The 27,482-nt window shown below is 42.2% G+C and overlaps 2 protein-coding genes across 5 annotated transcripts in view; both read right to left on the minus strand.

The window, feature by feature from the left end:
- The window catches only part of LOC129864950 (NUAK family SNF1-like kinase 1), a 27,508-nt gene extending 12,911 nt beyond the window's left edge, over window positions 1–14,597 (minus strand). For 2 of the 3 annotated variants that reach the window (XR_008761290.1, XM_055937288.1), the window contains exons 1-2: window positions 11,668–14,597; window positions 3,201–3,321 (exon numbers count right to left, since the gene is read on the minus strand). Coding sequence is in view for 2 of the 3 variants with exons in the window: in XM_055937288.1 (XP_055793263.1) it covers window positions 3,201–3,321; window positions 11,668–11,976 (430 nt within the window). In the remaining variant the exon portion in view is untranslated. Of the gene's footprint in view, window positions 1–3,200; window positions 3,810–11,667 lie in introns of all 3 variants that reach the window. The other variant, XM_055937289.1, reaches the window with a different exon arrangement.
- On the minus strand, window positions 13,265–25,761 carry LOC129864953 (zinc finger protein 892-like). Of its 2 annotated transcripts, XR_008761291.1 has the most exons (3): window positions 25,466–25,555; window positions 23,393–23,477; window positions 15,781–15,869 (listed from the first exon to the last, which is right to left on the minus strand). XR_008761291.1 is itself a non-coding variant. In XM_055937291.1 (2 exons), the coding sequence occupies exons 1-2, from the start codon at window positions 25,629–25,631 to the stop codon at window positions 14,608–14,610; spliced, it is 1,428 nt and encodes a 475-aa protein (XP_055793266.1). In that variant the 5' UTR covers window positions 25,632–25,761; the 3' UTR covers window positions 13,265–14,607. The 2 variants fall into 2 exon arrangements, 1 of the variants encoding a protein (XP_055793266.1); XM_055937291.1 differs by lacking the exon at window positions 23,393–23,477 and having other exon boundaries at window positions 13,265–15,869; window positions 25,466–25,761.
- Between the last annotated feature and the right edge of the window lie 1,721 nt (window positions 25,762–27,482).

Here is a 27,482-nt window from a genome sequence, read left to right on the forward strand (position 1 = left end):
TTTGTTTTCGAATTCTTTGTGGATCTGTGTAATCTGAGGGAAATATGTCTCTCTAATATGGTCATACATTGGGCAGGAGGTTAGGAAGTGCAGCTCAGTTTCCACCTCATTTTGTGGGCAGTGAGCACATAGCCTGTCTTCTCTTGAGAGCCATGTCTGCCTACGGCGGCCTTTCTCAATAGCAAGGCTATGCTCACTGAGTCTGTACATAGTCAAAGCTTTCCTTAAGTTTGGGTCAGTCACAGTGGTTAGGTAATCTGCCACTGTGTACTCTCTGTTTAGGGCCAAATAGCATTCTAGTTTGCTCTGGTTTTTTGTTAATTCTTTCCAATGTGTCAAGTAATTATCTTTTTGTTTTCTCATGATTTGGTTGGGTCTAATTGTGCTGTTGTCCTGGGGCTCTGTGGGGTGTGTTTGTGTTTGTGAACAGAGCCCTAGGACCAGCTTGCTTAGGGGACTCTTCTCCAGGTTCATCTCTCTGTAGGTGATGGCTTTGTTATGGAAGGTTTGGGAATCGCTTCCTTTTAGGTGGTTGTAGAATTTAACGGCTCTTTTCTGGATTTTGATAATTAGTGGGTATCGGCCTAATTCTGCTCTGCATGCATTATTTGGTGTTCTACGTTGTACACGGAGGATATTTTTGCAGAATTCTGCATGCAGAGTCTCAATTTGGTGTTTGTCCCATTTTGTGAAATCTTGGTTGGTGAGCGGACCCCAGACCTCACAACCATAAAGGGCAATGGGCTCTATGACTGATTCAAGTATTTTTAGCCAGATCCTAATTGGTATGTTGAAATTTATGTTCCTTTTGATGGCATAGAATGCCCTTCTTGCCTTGTCTCTCAGATCGTTCACAGCTCTGTGGAAGCTACCTGTGGTGCTGATGTTTAGGCCGAGGTATGTATAGTTTTTTGTGTGCTCTAGGGCAACGGTGTCTAGATGGAATTTGTGGTCCTGGCGACTGGACCTTTTTTGGAACACCATTATTTTGGTCTTACTGAGATTTACTGTCAGGGCCCAGGTCTGACAGAATCTGTGCAGAAGATCTAGGTGCTGCTGTAGGCCCTCCTTGGTTGGTGACAGAAGCACCAGATCATCAGCAAACAGTAGACATTTGACTTTGGATTCTAGTAGGGTGAGACCGGGTGCTGCAGACTGTTCTAGTGCCCGCGCCAATTCGTTGATATATATGTTGAAGAGGGTGGGGCTTAAGCTGCATCCCTGTCTCACCCCACGACCCTGTGTGAAGAAATGTGTGTGTTTTTTGCCAATTTTAACCGCACACTTGTTGTTTGTGTACATGGATTTTATGATGTCGTATGTTTTACCCCCAACACCACTTTCCATCAATTTGTATAGCAGACCCTCATGTCAAATTGAGTCAAAGGCTTTTTTGAAATCAACAAAGCACGAGAAGACTTTGCCTTTGTTTTGGTTTGTTTGGTTGTCAATTAGGGTGTGTAGGGTGAATACATGGTCTGTTGTACGGTAATTTGGTAAAAAGCCAATTTGACATTTGCTCAGTACATTGTTTTCATTGAGGAAATGTACGAGTCTGCTGTTAATGATAATGCAGAGTATTTTCCCAAGGTTACTGTTGACGCATATTCCACGGTAGTTATTGGGGTCAAATTTGTCTCCACTTTTGTGGATTGGGGTGATCAGTCCTTGGTTCCAAATATTGGGGAAGATGCCAGAGCTAAGGACGATGTTAAAGAGTTTTAATATAGCCAATTGGAATTTGTTGTCTGTATATTTGATCATTTCATTAAGGATACCATCAACACCACAGGCCTTTTTGGGTTGGAGGGTTTTTATTTTGTCCTGTAACTCATTCAAGGTAATTGGAGAATCCAGTGGGTTCTGATAGTCTTTAATAGTTGATTCTAGGATTTGTATTTGATCATGTATATGTTTTTGCTCTTTATTCTTTGTTATAGAGCCAAAAAGATTGGAGAAGTGGTTTACCCATACATCTCCATTTTGGATAGATAATTCTTCGTGTTGTTGTTTGTTTAGTGTTTTCCAATTTTCCCAGAATTGGTTAGAGTCTATGGATTCTTCAATTACATTGAGCTGATTTCTGACGTGCTGTTCCTTTTTTTTCCGTAGTGTATTTCTGTATTGTTTTAGTGATTCACCATAGTGAAGGCGTAGACTCAGGTTTTCCGGGTCTCTATGTTTTTGGTTGGACAGGTTTCTCAATTTATTTCTTAGATTTTTGCATTCTTTATCAAACCATTTGTCATTGTTGTTCATTTTCTTCGGTTTTCTATTTGAGATTTTTAGATTTGATAGGGAAGCTGAGAGGTCAAATATACTGTTAAGATTTTCTACTGCCAAGTTTACACCTTCACTATTGCAGTGGAACGTTTTACCCAGGAAGTTGTCTCTCTCTCCTCCTCTCTCTCTCTCCCTCTTCTCCCTCTCCTCATCCCCCTCTCTCTTTCTCTCTCTCTCTCTCTCCTACTCACTCTCTCTCTCTCCTCCTCTCTATCTTTCTCCTCCTCCCTCTCTCCCCTCCATCTCTCTCTCTCTCTCCTTCTCTCTCCCTCATCCTCTCTATCCCTCCTCCTCCTCTCTCTCTCCCTCCTCCTCTCTATCTCTCTCGCTTTCTGGGCTCAGTCCACAACAATAAACACATGTAGTAATCATCCTTTAAAGACTCTGTTGTATAGTTCTCTGTGTACAGAACACAGAGATGGTACTGCTGGCTGCCCTCACAGAACCTTTGTGGTTTCACAATGAGAGACACACACCAGCAAGGCAACAAGACACTGACGACCTTCACACCCAAATATACGCAAATGCTCAAATTATCCAGACAGATGTACTTAAAATACAAATACATCTATGTTATTACGTGTTGCTCTTTGAGTGTTATTTGGGTTTGTTTTGGGTTACACTTGGTCTCTCAGTCGTGTGTGTTCCCTGTTCCTACATAAGCCAACATCATAGTAAACATCCACAGATGTTGGGCTTGGCGATAGTTGAGACAGAGGGTTGAGGAATCTTCAGTGGAATCTCCCCAATGTTCCCCTCTGATTCGCTGTACAGTGTAGTATGTGCAAAGGCAAACAAATGAACACACTCACTGCTCTCTCTCTCTCCATGTCTCTCTCTCTCTGTCTGCCTCTCTCTGTCTGCCTCTCTCTGTCTGTCTGTCTGTCTGTCTGTCTGTCTGTCTGTCTCAGACCTACCTTCATAGATGGAGATGATGTGAGGGTGTTTGAGGGAGGACATGATCTCGATCTCTCTGCGGATGTGAACCATGTCCTGATCATCCTTGATCTTCTCCTTCCTGATGGACTTAATGGCCACCTGACAGAAGAGAGAGAACATCATCACACACTGACGGCAGATCACACACAGGTCACACAACAGAAGCGTGATCCCTGATTAGAGCGTGACTGCAGATTACTTTACACACACAGTTATCTGAGTCCACTGTGAACATGTTGTATTGGAGTGACCCTTGTATTTTGACAGGACCTGATTACATTCACAGACGTTTAAATGTTATCGTCTGTCACGGGAGACTAACAGATGATCAATACTGGATCAATACAACAGCTCAGCGTTCAGTAGAACTGTCTCTGGCTTATCCTCCCCTGTGTCAGTGATGTCAGAGGTCAGAGGTCAGAGGGCCAGCATGGTGCAGGTCTCAGGTCTTCAACAGAGTATTATCCTCCCCTGTGTCAGTGAGGTCAGAGGTCAGAGGTCAGAGGGCCAGCATGGTGCAGGTCTCAGGTCTTCAACAGAGTATTATTCTCCATTGCCAGTCTCGCGGCTCTCCACAGATACAGCGGCTATAGGAAGAGAGGAATTTACAGTAATACTGTCTCATTGTTTATCTCTGTGGTATATTCTCACTTATGTGTGGTCAATTCACTTTTGTACTTATGTTTATTATTTCAGGTCTTGTAAGAGTTGTAAAACTTGTCCAGTCCCATGCGAGAGGAAATAAATACTATTTTTCTCTTATGTGCTCATAAACTTTAGATTGTTCTAGGTCTCACAATAAAGCTCATAAGCAGTGTCCCGTCCTCTGGTAGTGGAAAATAACCTGGCTGTGTCTCTAACTGGGACAAGACCCTCAAGAATATCTCTCTCAGAGGAGGAGGAGGAGGAGGAGAGGATGGATGGTGAAGTTTTACCACAACCTTGAAGAGAGAAACTAGGTTTATGGAAGGACACGCAGCCAGCCCACTGGAGACAACAGATGCTAAATGAGGTTAGATACAAATAGATGTTCCATTTTACACAGCTCTGTGTGTGTGTGTGTGTGTGTGTGTGTGTGTGTGTGTGTGTGTGTGTGTGTGTGCGCGCGCGCCCTCAATAAGGAATCAGGTGGTTTTTGTCCGGGACTACAACAGAAATGTGTACTGTTGAGGGTACTGGAGGACTGGAGTTGGGAACCTCTGCTCTACAGTATCTCAGACAGACCATGCTGGTTCCACACGTCACACTCATAATGAACACAGTGGAATGACATTAGCCTTGTTAAATGGGACAGGAAATATCCCCAGCACAGTGGTTATGTAGACCCTGTGACTGCTTTAAGGTCATTTGCGGGGTTCACCATAGCAGTGGGCTCAATTGACGGGTTGTGTGTGTGTGTGTGTGTGGGGGGGGGGGGGGGGTTAATAGAAAGGATTAGGAATACAGGAAGTGGGTTATGAGTCAGCCGACAGGGACAGGAAGTTCCAGTGAGATGTACTTCCTTATTCCCTGCGTCACTCATGGCACCATATCCTTCATCACTCCTTTTTAGGGAGAAGAGTTTTTAATCGCCCCTTTGTCATATATGTGTCACAAATGGCACCCTATTCCCTATTTAGTGCAGTACTTTATACCAGAGCTAGTCAAATGTAGTACACTATATAGGGAATAGGGTGCCATATGGAACGCAGACAAGTGAGGTGAAATATTCCTCCCTTCCCAGAAGACATAGTGGCAGGCTGGCAGTGTCAGAACATTATGCAACACGTCTGATAAGACTCTATTACATCATATGGAATGATATTAGTCTTGGTAATGCCCTGCATGTGGTACATTGGATTTCCACTTTCCTAACAAAGTGAGGCTCGGTGGCTACTAAGATGTCTGCCTCTAGACTCAACATTGTTTAAAAACAATGGTGCCTTGGATGTCTACAAATCATGTGTTATGGTTACAAATCATGTTTTATGGTTACAAATCATGTTTTATGGTTACAAATCATGTGTTATGGTTACAAATCATGTGTTATGGTTACAAATCATGTGTTATTGTTACAAATCATGTTTTATGGTTACAAATCATGTGTTATTGTTACAAATCATGTTTTATGGTTACAAATCATGTGTTATGGTTACAAATCATGTGTTATGGTTACAAATCATGTTTTATGGTTACAAATCATGTTTTATGGTTACAAATCATGCGTTATGGTTACAAATCATGCGTTATGGTTACAAATCATGTTTTATGGTTACAAATCATGTGTTATGGTTACAAATCATGTTTTATGGTTACAAATCATGTTTTATGGTTACAAATCATGTGTTATTGTTACAAATCATGTTTTATGGTTACAAATCATGTGTTATGGTTACAAATCATGCGTTATGGTTACAAATCATGCTTTATGGTTACAAATCATGCGTTATGGTTACAAATCATGTGTTATGGTTACAAATCATGCATTATGGTTACAAATCATGCGTTATGGTTAAGTGTCCAACTTAAATATGAGTTGTGTTTTTTTTAATGGGTTATAAACGGAGCGTAGAATGTGGTTACGGTTAATAAAGGCAATACAGAGAACAGAACTATATTGAATAGGTTCTAAGTCCTTCCTTAATTACAGTCCAAATCTAGTTTACGTCCCAAATGGCACCCTATTCCCTACATAGTGCACTACTTTGGACCGAAGGGTGCCATTTGGGACTCAACTCTGAACTCATGAATAGTCTATTGTGGTGATAGTGAATGGTGATCCCTGCCTACTGTACAGCTGGGTAGACAGGACGGACACACCCTTACCCCTCCAGCCCAGGGTTATGGATCGTTAGTCACAACCACCGTTTGGGCCATACAACAGCTGGCTGACTGGGCTCAGTGGGGGGAAGTGTGTGTGGGTGGGTGTGCGTGCGGGGGGGGGTGTGCGGGGGTGTGTGTGTGGTGTTCATGTGTGCTCTTTAGCCTCGGGCTATAAGAGAAGAAGAAGAGCTGTCACAGATACAGTCCAGGGCGTTGTCTGTGGTAGGAACCAGGTGGGTTGGTTTACAGGCAGGCTGTTTGATGAAGAAATTAGGGAAAGGGTATGCCCTGCATCAGTGCAGTGGAGAGGAGGCTCACCATAGCATGTGCTGCTATTCACAGCATGGTCATTAGAGGTAATGGTTAACACTGGGTTGATGAGAATGATGAAAGGAGAGATGCTACTGGGGGTTTATTGTGATGTACACACCAGACTAACCCTGTTGGAGAGATGCTACTGGGGGATTATTGTGATGTACACACCAGACTAACCCTGCTGGAGAGGAGAGATGCTACTGGGGGTTTATTGTGATGTACACACCAGACTAACCCTGCTGGAGAGGAGAGATGCTACTGGGGGTTTATTGTGATGTACACACCAGACTAACCCTGCTGGAGAGGAGAGATGCTACTGGGGGTTTATTGTGATGTATACACCAGACTAACCCTGCTGGAGAGGAGAGATGCTACTGGGGGTTTATTGTGATGTACACACCAGACTAACCCTGCTGGAGAGGAGAGATGCTACTGGGGGTTTATTGTGATGTATACACCAGACTAACCCTGCTGGAGAGGAGAGATGCTACTGGGGGTTTATTGTGATGTACACACCAGACTAACCCTGCTGGAGAGATGCTACTGGGGGTTTATTGTGATGTACACACCAGACTAACCCTGCTGGAGAGGAGAGATGCTACTGGGGGTTTATTGTGATGTACACACCAGACTAACCCTGCTGGAGAGGAGAGATGCTACTGGGGGTTTATTGTGATGTATACACCAGACTAACCCTGCTGGAGAGGAGAGATGCTACTGGGGGTTTATTGTGATGTACACACCAGACTAACCCTGCTGGAGAGGAGAGATGCTACTGGGGGTTTATTGTGATGTACACACCAGACTAACCCTGCTGGAGAGGAGAGATGCTACTGGGGGTTTATTGTGATGTACACACCAGACTAACCCTGCTGGAGAGGAGAGATGCTACTGGGGGTTTATTGTGATGTACACACCAGACTAACCCTGCTGGAGAGATGCTACTGGGGGATTATTGTGATGTATACACCAGACTAACCCTGCTGGAGAGGAGAGATGCTACTGGGGGTTTATTGTGATGTACACACCAGACTAACCCTGCTGGAGAGATGCTACTGGGGGTTTATTGTGATGTACACACCAGACTAACCCTGCTGGAGAGGAGAGATGCTACTGGGGGATTATTGTGATGTACACACCAGACTAACCCTGCTGGAGAGGAGAGATGCTACTGGGGTTTATTGTGATGTACACACCAGACTAACCCTGCTGGAGAGGAGAGATGCTACTGGGGGGTTATTGTGATGTACACACCAGACTAACCCTGCTGGAGAGGAGAGATGCTACTGGGGGATTATTGTGATGTACACACCAGACTAACCCTGCTGGAGAGATGCTACTGGGGGATTATTGTGATGTACACACCAGACTAACCCTGTTGGAGAGATGCTACTGGGGGATTATTGTGATGTACACACCAGACTAACCCTGCTGGAGAGATGCTACTGGGGGGTTATTGTGATGTACACACCAGACTAACCCTGCTGGAGAGGAGAGATGCTACTGGGGGTTTATTGTGATGTACACACCAGACTAACCCTGCTGGAGAGATGCTACTGGGGGATTATTGTGATGTACACACCAGACTAACCCTGCTGGAGAGATGCTACTGGGGGATTATTGTGATGTATACACCAGACTATCCCTGCTGGAGAGATGCTACTTGGGGTTTATTGTGATGTACACACCAGACTAACCCTGCTGGAGAGGAGAGATGCTACTGGGGGATTATTGTGATGTACACACCAGACTAACCCTGTTGGAGAGATGCTACTGGGGGATTATTGTGATGTACACACCAGACTAACCCTGCTGGAGAGGAGAGATGCTACTGGGGGTTTATTGTGATGTACACACCAGACTAACCCTGCTGGAGAGGAGAGATGCTACTGGGGGTTTATTGTGATGTATACACCAGACTAACCCTGCAGGAGAGATGCTACTGGGGGTTTATTGTGATGTACACACCAGACTAACCCTGCTGGACAGGAGAGATGCTACTGGGGGGTTATTGTGATGTACACACCAGACTAACCCTGCTGGAGAGGAGAGATGCTACTGGGGGATTATTGTGATGTATACACCAGACTAACCCTGCTGGAGAGGAGAGATGCTACTGGGGGGTTATTGTGATGTATACACCAGACTAACCCTGCTGGAGAGATGCTACTGGGGGATTATTGTGATGTACACACCAGACTAACCCTGCTGGAGAGGAGAGATGCTACTGGGGGGGTTTATTGTGATGTACACACCAGACTAACCCTGCTGGAGAGATGCTACTGGGGGTTTATTGTGATGTATACACCAGACTAACCCTGCTGGAGAGGAGAGATGCTACTGGGGGTTTATTGTGATGTACACACCAGACTAACCCTGCTGGAGAGATGCTACTGGGGGTTTATTGTGATGTACACACCAGACTAACCCTGCTGGAGAGATGCTACTGGGGGTTTATTGTGATGTACACACCAGACTAACCCTGCTGGAGAGATGCTACTGGGGGATTATTGTGATGTATACACCAGACTAACCCTGCTGGAGAGATGCTACTGGGGGTTTATTGTGATGTATACACCAGACTAACCCTGCTGGAGAGGAGAGATGCTACTGGGGGTTTATTGTGATGTACACACCAGACCAACCCTGTTGGAGAGGAGAGATGCTACTGGGGGCTTATTGTGATGTATACAAAAGACTAACCCTGCTGGAGAGGAGAGATGCTACTGGGGGTTTATTGTGATGTACACACCAGACTAACCCTGCTGGAGAGATGCTACTGGGGGATTATTGTGATGTACACACCAGACTAACCCTGCTGGAGAGGAGAGATGCTACTGGGGGTTTATTGTGATGTACACACCAGACTAACCCTGCTGGAGAGGAGAGATGCTACTGGGTGATTATTGTGATGTATACACCAGACTAACCCCGCTGGAGGGGAGAGATGCTACTGGGGGATTATTGTGAAGTACACACCAGACTAGCCTGACCCCCCCCCCCCCTATCTATCCAGAGAAGCTGGCACAGAACACAGGCACTCACACACACTTACACGCACTCACACACACTTACAGAGTCCCCTGACAGGTCAACATAGAAGTGTTCCCTTCCTGCTGCTTGGCTGACCCTGTCAACCTGCTCCTCTCACTGCCTTGATAACAACATCACCAGACCACACCACACCAGGCCAGGGAAAGCTGCATAATTACATAACATTCAATCTAAAGGCTCTCTCAACCCTCCACCATATGACTGTGTTTTGTGTCTCTATTGGGGAAAAAGTTCAGGGTGGGTACACAAATGTTCAGTTAGTCAACAGATTAGACACACACACGGCGACTCAACCGTGTGTATCATGATTGACTGACTCAAAGTCCCACTGAATGTTCTTTTACGGTAGCAGCCAGGAGACTAAATGCTCTTTTACGGTAGCAGCCAGGAGACTGAATGCTCTTTTACGGTAGCAGCCAGGAGACTAAATGCTCTTTTACGGTAGCAGCCAGGAGACGGAATGCTCTTTTACGGTAGCAGCCAGGAGACTGAATGCTCTTTTACGGTAGCAGCCAGGAGACTGAATGCTCTTTTACGGTAGCAGCCAGGAGACTGAATGCTCTTTTACGGTAGCAGCCAGGAGACTGAATGCTCTTTTACAGTAGCAGCCAGGAGACTGAATGCTCTTTTACGGTAGCAGCCAGGAGACTGAATGCTCTTTTACGGTAGCAGCCAGGAGACTGAATACTCTTTTACGGTAGCAACCAGGAGACGGAATGCTCTTTTACGGTAGCAGCCAGGAGACTGAATGCTCTTTTACAGTAGCAGCCAGGAGACTGAATGCTCTTTTACGGTAGCAGCCAGGAGACTGAATACTCTTTTACGGTAGCAGCCAAGAGACTGAATACTCTTTTACGGTAGCAGTCAGGAGACGGAATGCTCTTTTACGGTAGCAGCCAGGAGACTGAATGCTCTTTTAAAAGAGTCACTAGGTACCTCATCAATACAGCGACCAAGTGAGAAGCTCTCGTCGTGTATGTGTGTATGTGTGTATATATATGTGGGTTTGTGTTTTGTGTGTGTGTGTGTGTGTGCACCCCACACGTAACCCCTCCAAGAGCCTCTGCTTCCATCACACCTAGGTGTTACTCAGAACGAGGAAACACACACACCAGACTGTCTACTTTCCTCCTGCATACCTCACACTTGGAAAGTTCTAGTTGCCCAGCCAGGGGGTGACCAGAGGTCAAATAATACCCTCAGTATCTCTCTGCTCTCTCTCTCTCCCACTGTCTCTTCACACAGTACAAAGGTCAAATAATACCCTCAGTATCTCTCTGCTCTCTCTCTCTCCCACTGTCTCTTCACACAGTACAAAGGTCAAATAATACCCTCATTATCTCTCTGCTCTCTCTCCCCTCCCACTGTCTCTTCATACAGTACAGAGGTCAAATAATACCCTCAGTATCTCTCTCTCTCCCCTCCCACTGTCTCTTCATACAGTACAGAGGTCAAATAATACCCTCATTATCTCTCTGCTCTCTCTCCCCTCCCACTGTCTCTTCACACAGTACAGAGGTTGAGTAATACCCTCAGTACCCCTCTCTCTCTCTCTCTCCCTCCCACCGTCTCTTTACACAGTATAAAGGTGAGTAACCACCTAGACCTACTTTAGTACTCGTCAACAAAATACCTGAAATATCCCTATAATTCACATGTCATGGCTACAAGGGAAGGTGGTTCAAGGTGGATTATTAAATGGATTTGTCAGTTCATGTTCAGTGGGACACAACTTTCATTTTTACTCATTCAGCTCATCAAAACTCACAAGTTATTAAAGTCAACAGAATTAGACAAGAGACTCATTCTTCTGAGGTCTGGTAACACTGAAAACACATGTTATAAATTGAAACTAAATGTAGCTACATGGGCCCCAATGTACTTTTAAACGGACCTTTGACTCATCTTGTATTAGCAGTGAGACATCTGAGGCAATACAGCCGATTTTGTCTCCTGAAGCCACATGTGTTATTATGGCCATAAAACAACATTAAATGGGCTCATTGCTGAATTTAACTTGGAAAGCTGAAATCCCACGTGGCATCATCAGGGAATTTAAAGGGATTTCTGATTGACACGCCATGAACATGGGAGTGTTTATGAATATGTATCAATGAAACACCAACATATCACTATATTCAGTTGCCAGACGCTGTGTTTTGATGTTCTTACATCACAACCTACATTATAATGGTGTAATTCACTTGTTGTAACACACCAAGTTCCAACTGTCACACTCGTTTCATTGGCGGTTAGTCGTTGTCTAAAACTCACCACTTTGCCGGATTGTCTCTCGATGGCTTTCTTCACTTTGCCGTATGTCCCTTTCCCCAGTGTCTCCAGCAGTTCGTAGCGGTGCTTCAGGTTGTGCTTGTGGTGATGTTTCTTCACGCTAGAGTTCGACCATCTCCCGTCATCCAGGATCGAGATGTCACCAAGGTAGTCGACAGGTAAAGGTCTGTCCCCCCAAATCTGCACATCGCTCTGTCCTACCTCAGTCCCAGCGCTGGACGTGGACACATTGGACACGTTAGATGCCGTGGACACATTGGATAGCCGACGAGCTTTTGAAGCAGTTTCCATCAGGATAACTAATAAAGTGTGAATATGATCAAATCCAAGTCGACCTAATGACGGCTGTCTGTGCTTTAATGTATGTGTCCTTGGAAAAACACCTCCAAATACATACAAATAATTGTGTTTTGATGAAAAGTAAATTATTCAATTATTGAAGCAAAATCTCTTATTCCTCAATTGTAAAGACGTTGTTTCTACTGTGCTCCCTTATGGTAATCCAGTTGATGCTCTAATGGTAGCTAAATGAGACCAACCGGGCGTTTTGGAATTGTTGGATACAGCTTCGCATTCATTCTCTATCAGAATCTTGCGTAATTGCTCTCTCCGGTGTTGCGCTTGTCTTGAGAGCGACGATCTGCGCGTAGATCATAGCCGTGGATGCGATGTATTCGAGTGTGACACACAGAGCTGTTCGGGTTTGTACCATTCTCATCGGCTCTTTCATACGCCCTCTCTCCCTTTCGCTGTTTCTTTTTGTCAGAGAGGTGTAAGGAGCTGGAGCCAGTAGCGGCAGGCGGGGGGTGGGGTCTAGACCCTTTCCATGATTGCCTTTTGTGTGTGTTATTAGAAAGAGATGGACAAAAAGAAAGTATTGTACACTGCGCTGGCTTTGCCTGTTGAAAGAACAAGCGAACTTGGAGCAAGACAATTTTAGAAAAGTATGAATGTCTTCCTAGACATGCTCTTGCTTTGATAAAGGAGTATATTATCTGTAAATGTATTCCAACCTTGAGATGAGGCGACCTTGGTTTGTCCTATAGCTCTGTAGCAGGCGATGTGTGTAATTACTTAACATTGTGACACTCCTCTTGAACATGGTGTGCCTATGGGTGCTCAGACTACCTAATGGTAAACCAGGACCTCCTGTAGTCCCTAGGGAAATCATTTACACTCACCCACACAGGAAGGGAATGAGAGAGAGATTAGAAATACAATTTACATTCTCACTTCTCATGTTGTTGTAGCCCACTGATAGGATCCGTGTTAGTATCCACTTGACTGGCCAGCTAGCCTTAGCCAATGTCATTTTGCTATAGTAAGATGTCATACAGACATCTCTTTGGCAGAGGGACACTGATGCACAAACATGGGTTTAGCTTTATGTATTCATTAGTATAGTAGCCTGTATGTATAGAATGACTATGTCCTCATTTGGAGAGCATTTAAAGGACAAATGCAGCCGTTTTTATCTTAATATCAAATCATTTCTGGGTTACAATTCAGTACCTTACTGTGATTTTGACCATTTTAAATGAAAACAAATAAGTAACGACAGCATTTTCTTACCAAACTGTATGTTTTTCACACTGTTCTATTTAGAAATGTGCAAGACAAACTGACAGCCACAACCAACCATAGACATGTAATCCATAGATGGTAGTTCATATTCAAGTCAAGACTGCCAGCCATTGCTAGTGTACCCATGAGTTTAACAGTCAAATTGACAGGGTCAGGGGTCACAAAACCCTTCCATGGATTATGTCTATGGCCACAACACAACAAGCTGTTCCACACACAGAATAAGGAGCGATAAGCACACCAAAGACTGCATTAATGATAAGTAATCAAATAAAGACAGCACTTCTAAAAGCCTATTTCACAACATAGTCTGATGAATTTGAAAAGATCAATTTTCTTTCATTTAGATTTCTTCACAAATGAAAACGTGGCACTGACTCGCACACGGGTTGATTTTTCAGCATTGTTGAGTTTGGCGTTCGACTAACCATGTGGGACGTGCAAGCGCAGCTACAAGCCTGCTAGAGTTAGTGGCAGGCGGACAATCAATATCCACTGTCATAGTACGGATGAAGCCTGAGCTGGAATTTGAAGCTAACTGAAGCTGGTTAGCTTTAGAAAACCATGAGTTGATTTAGCTTGCTTCGTAGTATGCCACTCAGATGTTAAGAACCTAATACTGATTTACAGTCACCTTTGACCCCACAGTACACACCATCTATTCTATGACATCCCCTTGTGGTCAGATCAGTTTAGCATGGTCCTGTTTGGCTATAATACAGTGTGTCTGTTTCAATGTGTTTAGTAATGGTTAACAGTGTTGATTCATTTAACATTATACCCACATAGTCATTTGAAATCATTCTTCACAGACCTAACAGGTTTTACATACAACAGAGATGGTGTGATGGGATCATATCTCAAACAGTGCCATCTAGTGGGGAGAAAATAAGCATCATCACTGAGTTCATTAGCAGTGCCATTGTCAGAGGAGAAGGCGCTTGAGACATGACCTGAAAAGTTCATATTTTCCTCTAAAAAGCCTTGGAAAGTGCTGAGACTAGAAGCCTCATTCTGTGACCTCTATCTGTCCCTCCAGACAGATGTAAAGTAGCTAGGCCCTCCATGTAGACCAGAGCGTAACAGAGTGGAGAAACAGCAGGTTACCAATAGAACAGAAAACAGAGGAACTTTAATCCTGAAGCATGGAGAGCAGGTCCCTAGGAGAGGTATCATCGTGTCGTCCTTCACCAACCACCGGATGTGAGTCTATGAGCGTGTACTCAGTGTTGTCCACATCCTGCCTTTTTATTCTCATCTTGTGACTGAATAGATCTTTGTCCTAATTTTTGTTCTTCTTTCAGTTTTCATTCTGTTTTCTTCATTTCAGGACGTTTTTCACGTTAGACTTTTGAGTGAAGCTTTTCCCACGTCATCACAGCTAAAAGATTTCTCTCCTGTGTGAGTCAGTTTATGCTTCCTTAGGGTCCCCTTCTGACTGAAGCTTTTCCCACAGTCTCCACAGATAAATGGTTTCTCTCCTGTGTGAGTCAGTTCATGCTTCCTTAGGGTCCCCTTCTGACTGAAGCTTTTCCCACAGTCATCACAGAGAAATGGTTTCTCTCCTGTGTGAGTCAGTTTATGCTTCCTAAGGTTCCCTTTCAAATTGAAGCTTTTCCCACAATCACCACAGAGAAATAATTTCTCTCCTGTGTGAGTCCGTATATGCCTACTTAAGTCCCCCTTCTGATAGAAGCTTTTCCCACATTCTCCACAGATAAATGGTTTCTCTCCTGTGTGAGTCAGTTTATGCTTCCTTAGGGTCCACTTCTGATTGAAGCTTTTCCCACAGTCGCCACACTTAAATGATTTATCTCCCATGTGAGTCTTCATGTGCTTGGACAGATCCCCTTTGAGTTTGAAGGTCTTGCCACAAACAGGGCTGGTGTAGGGCTTCCCACTGTGACAGAGTCGTACATGGGCCTTTAGTTTACAGGTGGAGTTGTAGTTTATTTTGCAGAAGCGACATTCACTGGGCCTCTTCTTAAAGAGAGTCACATGCCTCTGCAGGTCAGCTTTCATTGCAAACATTTCGCCACAGTCACGGCAGCGGTGAGTTTTTCTAGACATGGTGCTGGGTTTGGAATAGTGTTCCACCATTGACTGGTTTGGATCCAATGACGGACTGGAATCCAATGGTGAGTTGGGATCCAATGATGGGCTGCTGTCAAGTGCTGCTGGGTCGCTGCTTACGGCTGAGCTGTGGCCTGAGGTATTGTTTTGATTATCTGGAGGGTCACAGGGAATGTAGAGACCCTTAAGGTGGGTCACAGTAACAAAAGGTGTGAGATCCACTTGTTTAGGGTCACTCTCTCTGATCTCCACAGTCTGGGTTTGGGGAGAAGTGAAGGGCTGAAGTGGGTCCTCCTGATCACATTCACTTTTCACACAGGAAGGAGTGAATTTGAACTCTATGATATCAGCCTCCAGCCCTTGAAGCTGCTCTTCCTCCAGACTGGTCCTGAGTTCCTCCTGTTCCTCTTTAATCTGTGGAAGCTCTGGGTTCTCCTGCCCCAGACTGGGGCTCCACTCCTGCTCACAGTGCTGCTGCTCAGGGAGAACCTCATCTTCAGAGACACTGAGAGATAGCTGCAAGGAGTCTGGAGGAAAGGAGAGAGGAGCAGAGGTTAGCTTTTAGACATCAGGATTGGGATCAATTCGAAGTTGAAACTAGAATCCTTAGTTGCTACACAAAATGGTTTGATGGTCAGTCCTTGCAGCCATAGCTCGGTCTGTTGAGAGTGGGTTCATTTCTCCAGGCTCATCATCAACTTTTTACCAAAACAGAGGCAGGGTAACCCAGCTTTATTATTGTTTCAATTAACCTTTACTTTATATCCATCCCGGATCCGGGAGCAACCTCATCAAAAAAGCTGATTAGCATAGCCTAGCGGGACAGGGATATCATATAATATAATTTCATGAAATAACAAGTCCAATACAGCAAATGAAAGATAAACATCTTGTGAATCCAGCCATCATTTCCGATTTTTAAAATGTTTTACAGCGAAAACACAATATGTATTTATATTAGCTAACTACAATAGCCAAAGGTAGCTTAGGTAGCCTTCACAAAACCCACAAATAGAGATAAAATTAATCACTAACCTTGAACAACTTCATCAGATGACAGTCTTGTAACATCATGTTATACAATACATTTATGTTTTGTTCGAAAATTTGCATATTTATTGCTACCAATCCTGGTTTTACATTGCAGCCACCATCACAAATAGCACCAAAGCAGCCAGAATAATTACAGAGAGCAAGGTGAAATACATAAATACTCATCATAAAACATTTATGAAAAATACATGGTGTACAGCAAATGAAAGATAAACATCTTGTGAATCCAGCCAATATTTCCGATTTTTTTTAAAGTGTTTTACAGCGAAAACACAATATATATTTCTATTAGCTCACTACAGTAGCCAAACACACAACGCAATTTACTCCCCGCCAAAATAGCTTGCACAAAACCGACAAAATATAGATAAAATTAATCACTAACCTTGAACAACTTCATCAGATGACAGTCTTATAACATCATGTTATACAATACATTTATGTTTTGTTCGAAAATGTGCATATTTAGAGCTGCAAATCGTGGTTATACATTGTGAATATGTAGCAACGATTCACCAGAATGTCCGGAGATATTTTGGAGACTCACCTAATCTGACCAAAGAACTCATCATAAACTTTACATAAAAATACTTGTTGTATGGCAAATGAAAGATACACTGGTTCTTAATGCAACCGCTGTGTTAGATTTTTTAAAATAACTTTACCACAACATACAGCGTTATTGTGAGACAGCGCTCATCAACGCGGCGGAGAATAGGAGTCAACATATTACACAGAAATACGAAATAACATCATAAATGTTGTCTTACTTTTGCTGTTCTTCCATCAGAATGTTGTGCAAGGAGTCCTAGGTCCAGAATAAATCGTTGTTTGGTTTTAGAAGGTCCATTTCTTCTGTCGAATTAGCAACTTTTGCTAGCCATGTCGAGCTCACGTGTCCATCATCGCTTGACGCATGGAACGAAAAATTCCAAAATTCCCAATAAACGTTGAATAAACTGATCAAACTCGGTTGAAAAATCCTACTTTATGATGTTTTTCTCATATGTATCAAATAAAATCAGAGCCGGAGCAATTCGCCGTGTATACCGAACACTCTTCAGAAGACAATGTCAAGGTCCCCCGCGCGCCGTCGAAATCAAACAAAATACCGGACCTGCCACTCCAAAAGCTCTTATTCGGCCTCAGATCAAGCTAGACACCCCATTCAACCTTCCACTGCCTGTTGACATCTAGTGGAAGGCATATGAAGTACATACATATCGATAAATAAAAGCCAGTTGAATAGGCAGGCCCTGAAACAGAGCCTCGTTTTCAGATTTTTCACTTCCTGTATGGAAGTTTGCTGCCAAATGAGTTCTGTTTTACTCACAGATATAATTCAAACAATTTTAGAAACTTCTGAGTGTTTTCTATCCAATAGTAATAATAATATGCATATTGTATGATCTAGAACAGAGTACGAGGCTGTTTAATTTGGGCACGATTTTTCCCAAAGTGAAAACAGCGCCCCCCTATTGACAAGATTAAAGACTCTAGCTTTAAGTAGATTAATGAAGTAAACAAACATTCCAATTCAATAATTGAACAACTAGAATCTACTATCAATTACTTCTCAATAAACTGAATATGTACGGTATTAGCAAAGATGGTTTGGTATGAAGAGATCCCCGATCCCGCATGTAGGCGATGTCATGGCGACGTTAGCTAGCTAAGCGCATGTGCAGACACACGTCATTGGGTTTAACCAGGGCTACGTTCAGTACATAAAAACGTAATAAAACGTCACCAAGAAAGTTGAAAAACGGATGGGTTGGTTTGTGGGCTCAAAATGTACCGCTGCCCTTTAAATACATCACTCATTGCTTCAGGATACACCGTGGCACACCCACCGAACGGAAGAAACGTATCGCAAAGTCTGTCAAAAACGTATAATAACGTTTTGGGAAAACTTGTCGTTTAGTACAAACCGTTCCGCAACGTAGCAAACGAACTGAACGCACCCCAGGGGAGAACGACTGCACATTGAAGCCATGGAAGTTCAAGGCCAACCACGGTACTGCAGGCATTGTTATCAGAACAGGATCCCCCGTCATAGTGAATAGAAAAATGGCAATCTCCATGGTAAATCTTTCTGTAAATAAAAAATGTTTTAAGACAATCATTGTGCCAATAATTGACTTTAATACACCAGATGTGTGTCCTTGAACCAATTGTTTTTAAATCGCACAAACAATAAGTTAAGTAGCCTGCAGTACCTATTTACTCAATGACAGGCAGCACTGAGCTAGCCTGCAACGTCACTTCCTGGAGTAGCTCAAACTGCTCATGTTGTCTCCATGAGACTAAATCTTAAACTACTTAATTTGGCTTCATATGCACTGTTAAGTCTTCACATAGGAATTAATGGTGTCACGTGATCGTCAATTCATATAGATGGGTTGGCTGACGTCGTCACGAAAAGATGTGCGTGCATCGATGTGTCCGGAAGCCGTGCTTTGTCAAGATTTTGAACAGTCAGATAGCTAGCAAAAAATTACAAGAAGCTTGCCATGTGAGGAATCATAGTTGGATCGTTTCAGCTAGTTGTATCTTGTTCTTGATACCAGGTCTTGTTTTGAGGTGTTTTAATTTGTCATGTCAATGATAATATGGCTAAAATTATCAAGCTAGCGAACCAACAACTGTAATGATGTACGCTGAACATCATGTAAAGTGGTGGTCCCATGTTTCATGAGCTGAAACAAAAGATCCCAGAAATGTTCCACAAAAAGCTTTTCTCTCAAATTATTATTATTTCTCCTTTGCCAAGAATCCATCCACCTGACAGGTGTGGCATATCAAGAAGCAAAAAAACATAATTACACAGGTGCACCTTGTGCTGGGGACAATAAAAGGTCACACAACACAAAGCCACAGATGACACGTTTTGCGTGAACGTGCAACTGTTAGGTAAAGGCTTGTAAGCATTTCACTGTAAGGTCTGCACCTGTTGTATTTGGCGCATGTGACAAATAACATTTGATTTGAATTGACATGCTGACTGCAGGAATGTCCACCAGAGTTATTGCCAGATAATTGAACATTCAATTCCCTACCATAAACTGCCTGCAAAGGTGTTTTAGAGAATTTGGCATTACATCCAACGAGACTAAAAACCACAGACCACATGTAACCCTGCCAGCCCAGGACCTCCACATCCGGTTTCCTCACCAGAGGGATTGTCTGAGACCAGCCACCCGGATCGCTGATGAAACTGAGGAGTGTTTCTGTATGTAATGAAGCCCTTTGTGGGGAGAAACTAATTCCGATTGGCTGGGCCTGGCTCCCAAGTGGGTGGGGCTATGCCCTCCCAGGCCCACCCATGGCTGCACCGCTGCCCAGTCGTGAGATCCATAGATTAGGGCCTAATGAATTTATTTAAATTGACTGATTTCCTTATATGAACTGTAACTCAGTGAAATTGCTGCATGTTGCATTTATATTTTTGTTCAGTATAAAGTTGAAGTCGGAGGTTTACATACATCTTAGCCAAATACGTTGAAACTCAGTTTCACAATTCCTGACATTTAATCCCAGTAAAAAAATCCCTGTTTTAGGTCAGTTAGGATCACCACTTTATTTTAAGAATGTGAAATGTCAGAATAATAGTAGAGAGAATGATTTATTTCAGTTTTTATTTCTTTCATCACATTCCCAGTGGGACAGAAGTTTACATACTCTCAATTAGTATTTGGTAGCATTGCCTTAAAATTGTTTAACTTTGGTCAAATGTTTTAGGGTAGCCTTCCACAAGCTTCCCTTAATAAGTTGGGTGAATTTTGGCCCATTCCTCCTAACAGAGCTGGTGTAACTGAGTCAGTTTTGTAGGCCTCCTTGCTCGCACACGCTTTTTCAGTTCTGTCCACAAATTTTCTATAGGATTGAGTTCAGGGCTTTGTGATGGCCACTCCAATACCTTTACTTTGTTGTCCTTAAGCCATTTTGCCACAACTTTGGAAGTATGCTTGGGGTCATTGTCCATTTGGAAGACCCATTTGCGACCAAGCTTTAACCTCCTGACTGATGTCTTGAGATGTTGCTTCAATATATCCACATAATTGCCCTGCCTCATGATGCCATCTATTTTGTGAAGTGCACCAATCCCTCCTGCAGCAAAGCACCCCCACAACATGATGCTGCCACCCCCGTGCTTCACGGTTGGGATGGTGTTCTTTGGCTTGCAAGCCTCCCCCTTTTTCCTCCAAACATAATGATGGTCATTATGGCCAAATAGTTATATTTTTGTTTCATCAGACCAGAGGACATTTCTCAAAAAAGTACGATCTTTGTCCCCATGTGCAGTTGCAATCCGGCTTTTATATGGCGGCTTTGGAGCAGTGGCTTCTTCCTTGCTGAGCGGCTTTTCAGGTTATGTCGATATAGGACTCGTTTTACTGTGGATATAGATACTTTTGTACCTATATCTTTTGTATTTTCCTCCAGCATCTTCACAAGGTCCATTGCTGTTGTTCTGGGATTGATTTACACTTTTTGCACCAAAGTACGTTCATCTCTAGGAGACAGAACGTGTCTCCTTCCTGAGCGGTATGACGGCTGCGTGGTCCCATGGTGTTTATACTTGCGTACTATTGTTTGTACAGATGAACGTGGTGCCTTCAGGCGTTTGGAAATTGCTCCCAAGGACAAACCAGACTTGTGGAGGTCTACAATTTTTTTTCTGAGGTCTTGGCTGATTTCTTTTGACTTTACTATGATGTCAAGCAAAGCGGCACGTAGTTGGAAGGTCGGAAGGTTGAAATACATCCACAGGTACACCTCCAATTGATTCAAATTATGTCCATTAGCCTATCAGAAGCTTCTAAAGCCATGACATTTTCTGGAATTTTCCAAGCTGTTTCAACGGCACAGTCAATGTAGTGTATATAAACTTCTGACACACTGGAATTGTGATACAGTGATTTATAAGTGAAATAATCTGTCTGTAAACAATTGTTGGAAAAATGACTTGTGTCATGCACAAAATAGATGTCCTAACCGACTTACCAAAACTATAGTTTGTTAACAAGAAATGTGTGGAGTGGTTGAAAAACGAGTTTTAATGACTCCAACCTAAGTGTATGTAAACTTCCGACTTCAACTGTAGGTTCTGCCTTTAGAAATTCACTTCTCAAACCTGGCCTGGTCTGCGGTTTCCACTAATTGCCACAGTTGAAATTGGCTATATTGTAAAAATGTATGCAAACAAAAATCTGCCTAATTTAAGGTTAGATTTAAAATCCCATTTAAAATCAGAAAAATTGTAGAAATGGGCGGTGTTTATGACTTTGTGGCTGTGGTAACTAGTGACGACACTGGGGCCTCATTTATAAACATGGCGGACACACAAAATCTGCCCCAAAAAGAGTGTGCCAGTTTACGCAAAAGTTGGCATTTATAAAAACTGAACTTGACATGAGAATGTGCTTATCGTCCCACACATTTTAGAACATGCATTTCGAACATAAGTATTTCATTACAATTATTGTAAAAGTAGCCTAGTTGTAGCCTGGAAGTGGTGTTGAAGAACCAGTATGAGGCACTGTTTCCTCTGGTTAAAAAACGACATATCCCAGGGCAGTGATTGAGGACATTGTCCTGTGTAGGGTGCAGTCTTTCAGCTGGGATGTTAAATGGGTGTCCTGACTCTTTGGTCACTAAAGATCCCATGACACTTATCATAGAGTAGGGGTGTCAATTCTTGGCTAAAAGCCACAATCTGGCAACCTAATCATCTACAGCTTCCCATTGGCTCATTCATCTCTTCTGTAACTATTCCCCAGGTTGTTGCTGTAAAAGAGAATTGTGTTTTCAGTTAATTTACCTGGTGATGGCACTTATTCAAAATAATAACATGATTCTCTGTTAGTGGATATCAATTTTTTTCTTCATCTTTCCATTGTAATAGTGTATTTTTTTTATTTAAACTTTATTTAACTAGGCAAGTCAGTTAACTTCTACTTTATCACAATCCCGGATCCGGGAGCACCCCCATCAGTAAAAAAGCTGACTAGCATAGCCTAGCATAGCATAGCGTCACAAGTAAATACTAGCATCTAAATATCATTAAATCACAAGTCCAAGACACCAGATGAAAGATACACATCTTGTGAATCCAGCCATCATTTCTGATTTTTTAAATGTTTTACAGGGAAGACACAATGTGTAAATCTATTAGCTAACCACGATAGCAAAAGACACAACTTTTTTTCCCCTGCATAGGTAGCTATCACAATTTTGACCAAATAAAGATATAAATAGCCACTAACCAAGAAACAACTTCATCAGATGACAGTCTGATAACATATTTATTGTATAACATATGTTTTGTTAGAAAAATGTGCATATTTCAGGTATAAATCATAGTTTACCATTGCAGCCACCATCACAACTCTCACCAAAGCAACTAGAATAACTACAGAGACTAACGTGAATTACCTAAATACTCATCATAAAACATTTATGAAAAATACACAGCAAATGAAAGACAAAGATCTTGTGAATCCAGCCAATATTTCAGATTTTTTAAGTGTTTTACAGCAAAAACACAATATAGCATTATATTAGCTTACTACAATAGCCAACCACACAACAGCATTGATTCAAGCCAACAATAGCGATAACGAATAAACCAGCAAAAGATATTAATTTTTTCACTAACCTTCTTCAGATGACAGTCCTATAACATCATATTACACAATACATAAAGAGTTTGTTCGAAAATGTGCATATTTAGCGGCACAAATCGTGGTTATACAATGAGAATAGTAGCCAAGCTGCCAATCTAATCAGTAACTAAATTTAAACTTGACTAAAAAATACAGGTTGGACAGCAATTGAAAGATACATTAGTTCTTAATGCAATCGCTGTGTTAGATTTTTAAAATTATCGTTACTACGACATGCGTTAAAGCGAGACCGCACCGAAATTAATGGCGGAATATGAGTTTTACATTTTTCAACAGAACAATGAATTAACATCATAAATAGTTCTTACTTTTTGATGAGCTCCCATCAGAATCTTGGGCAAGTTGTCCTTTTTCCAAAAGAATCTTTGCTCGGTTGTAGATTGTCGCCTTCAACTTTGGAATTAGCAGTAAACATTAGCCATGTGGGCCAGACGTGCCCAACTCACTAGAACGCAGCACAAATAAATACCCGAAAATCGCAATATACTGATATAAACTGATATAACTCGGTTTAAAATAACAACATTATTATGTCTTTAACACCTATATCGAATCAAATCAGAGCCAGATATATCTAAGGGCTATAACGGGAGCTTTCCAGAACGCCATCCTGAGGTCTGTCTTGCGTCATGGCGAAAGAGAGGACCCCACGTTGCCAGCCCATTTATAAGGCCTCAGATCTGCCTAGCAACTCCATTCCAATTCTCACTATTTGCTGACATCCAGGGGAAGGCGTATGCAGTGCATCTCAACCAATAGAAGACATGCAAATTAATAAACCGACCTCAGAACAGCCTGCAGATTTCAGATTTCTCACTTCCTCATAGGAAAATTGCTCCAACTCGAGTTCTGTTTTACTCACAGATATAATTCAAACGGTTTTAGAAACTAGAGAGTGTTTTCTATCCAATAGTAATAATAATATGCATATTGTACGAGCAAGAATTGAGTACGAGGCAGTTTAATTTGGGAACGAAATTATTACAAAGTGCAAACAGCACCCCCTATTGAGAAAAGGTTTTAAGAAAAAATTCTTATTTACAATGATGGCCTACTCCGGCCAAACCCGGGCGACGCTGGGCCAGTTATGCGCCGCCCGATGGGACTCCCAATCACGGCCGGATGTGATACAGCCTGGAAATAAATTAGGCATGCACTTACACGACAGTGCCCCCTCCCCCCTATTTACTATTTTATTTCCATGATCATTGCAGAATACATTTATTTCCTTTTCGGACTGTGATGGTTTCATACTCGCGAAGTAGCCTATAGGCCTACAAACGTCCCATCACTCATTTAAGTGGAACCACTTTACAGTAGTAAATACATCAACTATTTGAAGTATTTTGCTCCATGTGATCTGAAGCGCATTAACGATAGAACAGAAGGGTAATCTTTCCCATTTCCGTTTATTTTGTCTTAAGTAAACAATATTTAATTCATAAACATAATACATATTTTCATAATCATTGCAAAATATCCCACGCCACTTTTTCTGGCCATGATGCGTTCATATTCCCGAAGAAGCTTTAGCTTACAGCAAATGACCACGCCCATCTCATTTAAATAGTATCTAATAGAGTAAAATAATAGCCTGTATCCAAAGGGGGTGTGGTTTATAACAGTCAGTAGAATTTAACAGGTGAACAGAGTTTATATTTTACTTTGACGTGTGTAGGTTATAGGGCCTTCCACTGTAACTAGGCATTATTGTATAGTTTTACATTGTCTTGTCTGTCCACTCCAAAACAATGTTTCAGAATTCGCGGGCAGTGCAGAATATTTATGTTCGGGAAAAAGTCATCGCAAATCATTAGGCTATTGAATTCAAACGATCTGTTTACAGGTCCACAACAATTTGCAATTGTAGTTCTTTCAGAAACGGTCAAATATAGCAAATGTCACTGTAAAAGTTTTAAAAAGTCTGCCAACACCTCCAGAGACATTTGATCAAGTTCGCCGTTGCTATATTTCCTTTAAACGTCCTTTTGGCCTAATTCCAATACTTCCAAAGTATACAGCGAATGAGCGCGTTAAAAAACGATGAATGATGGGTGTTTTTCAGCCACAATTTTAATGCTCGTTCACGCGCGCAGTTTCAGGACGGGTCTGATTTATAATGGCAAACAGGCGTGCGCCAAGTTTATAAATCTTAATATTTGTGTAATTGCGCAGTCTTTTCAGAAATGGCGCATGTAGATATGTAATGTGTAACGTTAGCGACTGTTATGAGGCCCCTGGTCTGCCGAACCTGCGTTTGGAAGTCTCGCGATGTTGGGCCTCTGGTTTTAGAAACTGGTAATAGTTAAAACATATTGAAATAGTGATCACTGAAAACAGTTTATTTATTGAGCAGAACTGCTAGTGATCTACATACGAACCTATGTTACATCGTTGTATAATCGGTGTGATCCGCAGCAGTCTACGTAGCCGATCATTCTCCTCCTGGTAGTCCACTACGGTTTGCTCAATTGCCCCGAAAATCTCCACAGCAGCCGCAGTTAAACGCTCATTTAAAAACACACGAAACGACTGGAGTTTAGACATGTTGCAGTGGACTGAGAGTTGGGTATTCAGCTAGTATGGCTTCGTCCACGAGGAAAGAATGGTGGTAACAAACAAAACAAACGCGCTCCCAATTTTACTTCCGCATTGTCTTTTTCTGTTTTTATCAGCGGATGGCAAACCCATGTGGGTGTTTTTTTTTTAATTTTATACACACCAATGAAAATGGAAATAGATAAGTACATGTGGGGAAACAGTTACATTAATTAATAGCGTGGTCTCGGGTTATCCTTTATTATTGCATGAACTGAATTGAAAGACTTGCAACGGCTTGGAACAGCGTTCACTTAACAGGAGAATGCAGTTATCAAGACATGATATTGAAATGGGGCTGAAAAAACAAATGGGTTTAAAACAGAGTTTGCATGTGTATGAAAGGCACTTATACGACAGTGCCCCCTCAGCATTCTGTTGTACCCTCTACTCTCTCTCCACTACACCCCCTTGTATCACTGTCGGGTGAGATGGACGTCAGTGTTCTGGTAACAGTATAACTTCCTCCACTGTCCATTTCCCCATACTGGACTCGAACCAGTGATCACAAACACACGTGACTGCCCTACTTGACAACATACCAACTGTTTGAGCTATGGAAAAACACTAAACTAGCTGAGGAGTGAGTTTAAGGTATGTTTTTAACTCCATTACACACCGAGATAAATACAGTTTCAAGTTGGATATTCAACGGATATTCCGCTTTCAAACCACTTGAGCCACAGACTCCAAATAAGTGTCATGTTGGAAAAATTGCGCACAACATTGCACAGGTCTTTTTTTCACGATTTGGACATTCATTTCAATAGCTCCTTGTCATGTGACCTACTTGACTCAAACAAGGTTCAGAATGTCCACTAACTACCCTTCGATATTGTACACCCTTTATTTTGTCCATTTTCATCTCACACGATTTTACATGAATTTTTCTAAATTTCAAATGCTCCTTGGTCATGTGACCTAGTGACATCAAACAAGGTTCAGAATCCACTGACTATGCCTTCATTTCGCACACTCTGATGTTTGTCTACTTTCATCTCATGCTATTAGACTTAAATCTGTAAGCTTTACAGGCCATCTACACCAAAAAATAAAATATATTTTTTTACCTAATTGTCACATAACAGCTAACCATTCATTATTGAAAATATAACTATCAAACATGCATTACAAAGACCCCGCAGCTGAAGGTGTCCTGCTGCATGGTGGGAGTTATTTCCCCTCTTTTCCACTTTATGTCCACCTAGTCGTCTTTTCCATGGCAGGATCTTCTCATTTTGAAGTACTCTCTTTTTTATGTAAACATAATGGAATTCTGATTAGTTATAGGCAAATGAATACACAGGCCAAATGTGTATGCTGTTTTCCTTATCAATATAATCTAGTAGTAATTTAGTAGTATAGGTCATTTCCTTTATGCCCCATTCTACACACAGCCTAAATTATAGCCACTGGACCATTTACAGGACAATAATAAAAGTAGCATATAGGATCCAACCCTGTCACAGTGTAAATACATGTAGAGCGTTTGTAGACTTTAAGAAAAAAATATGAAGTGACAGTTTCATCAGTACGTGCTTAAAGAAAGTCATATCACAAAGATCACAGATGACAGTGCCCACCAAATCTATAACCAATAGAGAATGAATTGTCAGCACCAAAGTGTGTTTGTCAAAATTATATCTGAAAATGTCAATTGTTGAACATAATACTTCTATTTGCAATAGCAATTTATGATATATGCAGTTGAGGAAGATTCCATGTACCAACACTACATGTAGGATGGACATAAGACATTCCCACATATAGTATTTTTTTTATTTAACCTTTATTTAACCA

This window comes from Salvelinus fontinalis, chromosome 11 (genome assembly GCF_029448725.1).
Source record: "Salvelinus fontinalis isolate EN_2023a chromosome 11, ASM2944872v1, whole genome shotgun sequence".
Taxonomy (NCBI): Eukaryota; Metazoa; Chordata; class Actinopteri; order Salmoniformes; family Salmonidae; genus Salvelinus; species Salvelinus fontinalis.